This window comes from Neovison vison, chromosome 3 (genome assembly GCF_020171115.1).
Source record: "Neovison vison isolate M4711 chromosome 3, ASM_NN_V1, whole genome shotgun sequence".
Lineage (NCBI taxonomy): Eukaryota > Metazoa > Chordata > Mammalia > Carnivora > Mustelidae > Neogale > Neogale vison.
Window position 1 is genome coordinate 226357258 of NC_058093.1, and position 6000 is coordinate 226363257.

Below are 6000 nucleotides of genomic sequence, written 5' to 3' on the forward strand. Positions count from 1 at the left end.
TTAAAGGACAAGTCCTCTACTCTTAAATATGTAATTGAAAATATAGCAGAGTGGTGGTATTAAACTTTAGACAGTATTTTGTCTAAACAGACATTCTAAAATCTAGGCTGCTTAAAATATATACTGTGAGGAAAGTTCACTTGCAAGTATCAAATGAAATCTTTCTCTATTAGTTTTCAGTCAATTAACAAGAATTAAAAGAAGGACCTAATTAAAACAAGGACCTAATGACAGTATCTTCATGAAATATTTTTTAATGTACTTCTTGAAAAAACTAAAAATTCTTAATGATAATCTTCAAACATACCTCGAAGAAATAGTATAACCGAACCCTCCAATACTCATCCTCAGTAATGATTAATATTTAGCTTTTAAAAATAAACATTTTAGGGGAGCCTGGGTGGCTCAATTTTAAGCCTCTGCCTTCCACTCAGGTCATGGGATTGAGCCCCGCATCCCGCTCTCTGCTCAGCAGGGAGCCTGCCTCCCCCTCTCTCTCTGCCTGCCTCTCTGCCTACTTGTAATCTGTCAAATAAATAAATAAAATCTTTAAAAAAACATTTTAAAAAAGTATACATAACATAAACTTTACCATTATAACCATTTGTAAGTGAACAGTTGAGTAGTGTTAAGTACATTCACAATGTGGTGCAACCACAACCTCCAGAAATTAGAATAAATTTTTAACACTAGTGTTCATATGGTAACCTGTTGAGGAATGAAGATTTTATAAACTAGTTTAAGAGGTTTAAACGATTTATTACTGTCTGGTCAATAGCAAAAAGTTAAAGGTAATTTACTCTTTTACAACAGAATCTTTATTGTTACACAATTTTAAAATCTTTTTCTTTCGTTGAAGAAATGTACAAAGGCTCCACATGGAACCCAGGATGTGTGTAATTGCACACTCAGGATTACTCTGAAATCTATCAGTAATCAAACTGACTGATATGATGTTCCTTTCAAGTTAGATGTCTCTTCAATCAAGTCCCTCACTGAAGGAATTTCAGATCACAAGTATAAATCTCTACAGTAGTATTCTTATATACAGTCATGTAACCAAATTCCATTTTCAAAAAAAGCACCCTTTTATTTCTAGACCTCTACTTCAAGTAAAAATTAAACAATTCAATTCATTGAATTGCTTTTTGGCAGTCTACTTATAGGTTTCACAAAACCACTTTTCAGAGAGATATCTCAGGGGTTCATCGACTGGCAGACCTAGTTAACAGGCCAACTGAACTACAGGGCACTCACTGGTTTCCTTTTTTCCCCCTGATTTACTTTTGATATGTCGCTAGACCACAAACACACTTAAATCTTATTACTGAAAAGTTTCTGAATTTACATTCTGACTGTTCAACCAGTAGCAAAGATATGGAAACAGACTAGGGTCAATTTCAGACCTTATTCAGGACTGTACTATTCTCTTACAACTAAGAATAAAAAGAACTGGTTGCGACCGAACTGGGAAACAATAGTAAAGGCACGGGCAGACAAAAATTCCACTACCAGAGATGCCCCCCACCTCCTTTTAAAAAGAAATCTCCTTAATTTAGAAAGGCTGGCATTCCATACCACTTTCAAGGCCCTTTTCCAGTAATGGGAAAGAACAGGCATAGCTCTGAGAAAGACTTTGGTCCAGAGAACTGGCAGAAATCTTACAGACACTTTAAGAGGTATTTATAAAAGTAATACGGTTCTGGGAGGTTGCATTTAGCCATGGAATTTTGCATGTATGAGGCCCGGAACACAGAATACTGTTTAAATACAAAATACACAGAAATGCCGAGGTCCAAATTAAATCCACTACCAACGGTCACATGCTGAGCCCAGGCTTGCCTGATTTCTGCAATGGAACCACATTTCCTAATCCCTGAGTATTTGAAGGCTATATAAAGCTCCTTTAGGGGCACTTGTTTCCCACAACTCTGAGCTGCCAGGAAGTTAAGACAAGGGCATCTGGAGGCCTTAACGCCAAAACTGGAAGGCTTTAGACTAACACCCTGATTAGAGATTAACTACTCTGAAAACCTGGAGCATATTTTAAATGCTTCCCGACTTCCTCATTTCTCTGTGTGCAGACATCACCTCAGCGCTGTATAAATTAGTCATACTGTAAGCTCTATTTTAGATGCAGTGTACAGTACATATATAGAATGGCCCACAGCGGGGCTGGGGCTGTGCATGGACCCGTTTGCTGAAGTCAGGTGGATTCAATGTCGCCCTGGTGTGATAACTGAAAACCCTCTAGCCTACCCCTGCCCTCAGGTGATTTTCTGTTGAGGTAGCGTGAGCAAGGAAGGAGTGGGGTGGGTGAGTGGCTCCCGAAGCTGCCGGGCGGGCTCTCCCTGCTTCCCACCCATCCCACGAGGGACGTCCTCACCTCCAGCTTGTCTGTCAGCTCCTTGTGCATCTGCTCGTACTGCCGGCTCATGTCCTGGTTCCTCTCGAGCAACGCCTTGCCCAGCCGGGCAGCCAACACCAGATCCTTCTCCTTTTGCCGGATTACCGACAGCAGCTCGGGATCCTGGGCGGGTGGCGGCTGCAGTACGGACCCCTCGGCCGGAGGCCCGACCTCGGCCTGAGAATGCTCCCCAGGGTCGGACGGCCTTTCCCCGGCAGCCAGCAGCGCCAGCTCCTCCTCTAACGCCAGTTCCAGCTCCCCGGGCCCCCCCGGGAAGGAGATGAGGGCGGCGGCGGCTGGACTCCCGACTGCGTCCGCGGCCGCGGCGGGCAGCTCCATGCAGCAGGCGCTGTCCGGCTCGGCGGGTGCTGAAGCGCGGCCGGCCAAGCCCAGGCAGAAGGCGGACATGGCCCGCGCGCGCGGAGCCCGCAGCGGTGCGGCCCGGCCGGCGCGCGCCAGGCTGCAGGGGGGAGGGGCCCCGCCGCGCCGCTCCGCGCCCCGCGCCTCGCCCCGCGCCGCGGCACGCGCCCCCCTGGTCCCCGCGAGCCCTGGGCGCGGCGCGCGCCGGCCCGCCCCTCCCCCGCGCCCGCGGCACGCGCCCCCTCCCCCCGCCCCCGGGCTCAGCTGCTCAGCGCGCGCTGGGGAGGAGGTGGGGGTGGCAGAGGGAAAGGCTGAGGAAGGGAAGACCGAGGGGAGGCGAAGCGCGAGGGGAGGTAGCGAGGAACGCCGCTGCCCCTGCCGCCGCCGAGTTTTCAGCCGCCCTGTTGCTGCTGCTGCTGCTGCCGCTGCCGCCGCCGGCCGGGCAGCGCCTCACGGGGCGGGCTGCGCTCCGCTGTCGCTGCGACGCTCGCTGCTGCTGCCGGCGGCCGCTCTCTGCAGCCGCGCTCCATGTCCCTCGGCTCGGCGGCAGCCCCAGCAGCAGCGGCGGCGGCGGCGGCTGCTGCAGGCGCCGAGGCGGCGGCTCCACATCGCGCGCCGCGCAGCCGGCCGAGCTCCTTCCTGCCTCCCTCAGCTCCTCCCGCTCACCGGGCCGGCCGCACCCCGCCCCGGGCTTCCGGCCGCGCCCCCTCTCCCCGCCCCTTGCCGGCGCCTGACGCGCGCCGACACCTGTTCGCCGCGCCCGCGCGGGATTCGCGGGTTCGCGGGTCTCCTCAGCGGCGCCCAGGTGGCGCCGGCGGCCTTAACCCCTGCGCTGCCTCAAGCCCGGGGATGGCTGCGCGCGCCGCCTGGGGAGGCGGCTGGCGCATCCCTAACGGTCCGGGCGGCTCCCCGGCGCGGCCACGCCCCCCCGGCCTCGATCCCACGTCGGGTGTGGGCCCGCCCCTAGCACGCTCACCTCGGGGTGTGGCCTCGCTTTCACCTCGGAGCACGGCCCCGCCCCCAGCCTCGTTCCCACTTCGGTGCGCGGCCCCGCCTCCGGGCTTGCGCCCACTCGTGGCCTGGGGCGTTTCTCCGAGTTCGATGGAGATCAGTTTTCTCGCGCCTTACGTGGTCTCCTAGAGGACCGGGGATCTTCTTCCAAGGCCGAGCCCCGGCAGAGACTCGTGGTCATGGAATTTTGGTCTGGGCCCCCACACTCAGAGCTAAACAGTCAGGAGAGGGAGCCCTAGGGAGCAGGAGGGGGAGGGATGACTTCAGAAACCAGGCATTTTAATGATGATGACTCAGGGATATGAGGGACCAGATGCCTTCAAGATCAAAAGCCCCGAAGGAAAGGGTTATGTTGAGAAAATAACGGAAAAAACTGCTCACCGATGGGAATGTGAAACAGAATTGCCTTGATAATGACTTCTGCATGTTAGGTCTTAATATGTGCCATGTCTTGTGCTGAGTGCTTTGTACTCATTATCTTAGTTAATCCTAACAAGAAACCTATCCTTTAAGTGCTGTCGCTCTTTCCATTTTACAGGGAGGAAATTGAGGCATCGAGAGGTGGAGTTATCTGCCCACTAGACCCAGGCAGGCTGACTCCAGGATTTTCATAAATCCTTATTATTTACTTTTCTTGAGAAGTCTCGAGGAAGAGAAAACGGTAATTTGTGACCAAGATGTCCTGGGTGGATATAGAAGGTGTTATCAGGAAGCTTCCGGCAATGATCAAAACAAGAACGGAAAAGCCTACTGGGAGACTCCAGGCAGTTCTTGCTCTGACCTCACTGGTGATGCTCTGTCTCCTATTTTCAGAAACAATCCCATCTGAAGCTAGAATTGGTCCCTATTCTTTTCTTTTCCTCTTGAATAGCAACCCATTCTTGAGTTAGATCATAACTTGATTCTTTTCATCACAGCGAGGTGGAAATTTCCGGACACCAAGAGACTGAAATGGGTCAACTGGCTTCTCCTGTTTTGTTTTGTTTTTTTTTTTTCTTTATTAAATTCAGAGCCTGTCAGTATTCTGGTATAAACATGAGACTGAACCTCAGGTCTGGTTTTGTTTGTTTGTTGATTGGAGAGGAGGCAGACAACTGAAGGATTCCCTCTTAAATTGTAAAGCTAAATTTAGGAAGTCGACCATGGTACAGTTCCAACAGCAGTGGATGTTCTAACACTTTTTATTATGCCTCTTGAGTAGAAATTGCGGACCCAGGGTGAGATCTGACTGCAACTCCCTTTGGTCTTTTTTGGTCACAAAAGGACAAATTTCTTCCTAATCTGTTTTATAGAGAAACAAATATGAAGAGCAAAAGGGATTCCTAATCAAAAAGAGTTTTAGAGGGGGGAAAAATCTTTCCAATGCCTTTAATGGAGCACATAAGTTTCTTATCTACACAAATAGTAATAGTATATAGACATATAGAAGCACAAAAAAGGGGGGGGTCAGAGCTTTGTCTCTCCTTGATGCAGACTTGGCAGCCTATCTTTCCTGAAAGGTATTTGACTTGCCTTTTTTGAGCTCAGTGGCTCTCCTCTATTAGACTTACTTGTTACTGTGAGAAAGAACTACAATTAACTCTAGCTCCTGACGATCCTTCTAAACAATGTTCCCCCACGTAAACAGATTAAGAGGTGATAATTTTTTATTATAGATTTGCCCTAAGCCCTATGTTTCTTAGGGCAAAGGAAACCAGCTCAAATTTAGAGAACTATTCAGAATCGTCGACTGTTTTTGATCTCAACCTCCTTATACTCTTAAAAATTACTGAGGATCTCAAAAACCTTTTTGTAGGTTTAGATATTTATATTTACTTACATAGTAAAAATTAGAACATTTAAAACATTAATTCATGGGGCACCTGGGTGGCTCAGTAGGTTAAGCATCTGGCTCTTAATCTCCACTCAGGTCTTGGTTGTGAGTTCAAGCCCCACATTGGGCTCCACTCTGGGCATGGAGCCTACTTTAAATAAATAAATAAAGATACTTAGAATACATCTGTTACATGTTAACATAGTGTATTTTTATGAAAAAAATATATTCCCAAATAAAAAATGAGTGAGAAGAGTGCCGGTATTTTTCATTTTTACAAATGTCTTTAATGTTTGGCTTAGTAATAGAAAATTGGATTTTTATATCTGCTTTTCCTTTTTTTTTTTTTTAAGATTTTATTTATTTATTCGAGAGAGAGAGACAGTGAGAGAGAGCATGAGCGAGGAGA

At 48.6% G+C, this 6000-nt stretch overlaps 1 protein-coding gene across 2 annotated transcripts in view; it reads right to left on the reverse strand.

Moving 5' to 3' along the window:
• Positions 1-2815, reverse strand: part of BICDL1 (BICD family like cargo adaptor 1) — a 101416-nt gene extending 98601 nt beyond the window's left edge. For both annotated transcript variants that reach the window (XM_044244169.1, XM_044244168.1), the window contains exon 1: positions 2387-2815. In XM_044244169.1, the coding sequence (XP_044100104.1) occupies positions 2387-2815 (429 nt within the window). The remainder of the gene's footprint in view (positions 1-2386) is intronic.
• Between the last annotated feature and the right edge of the window lie 3185 nt (positions 2816-6000).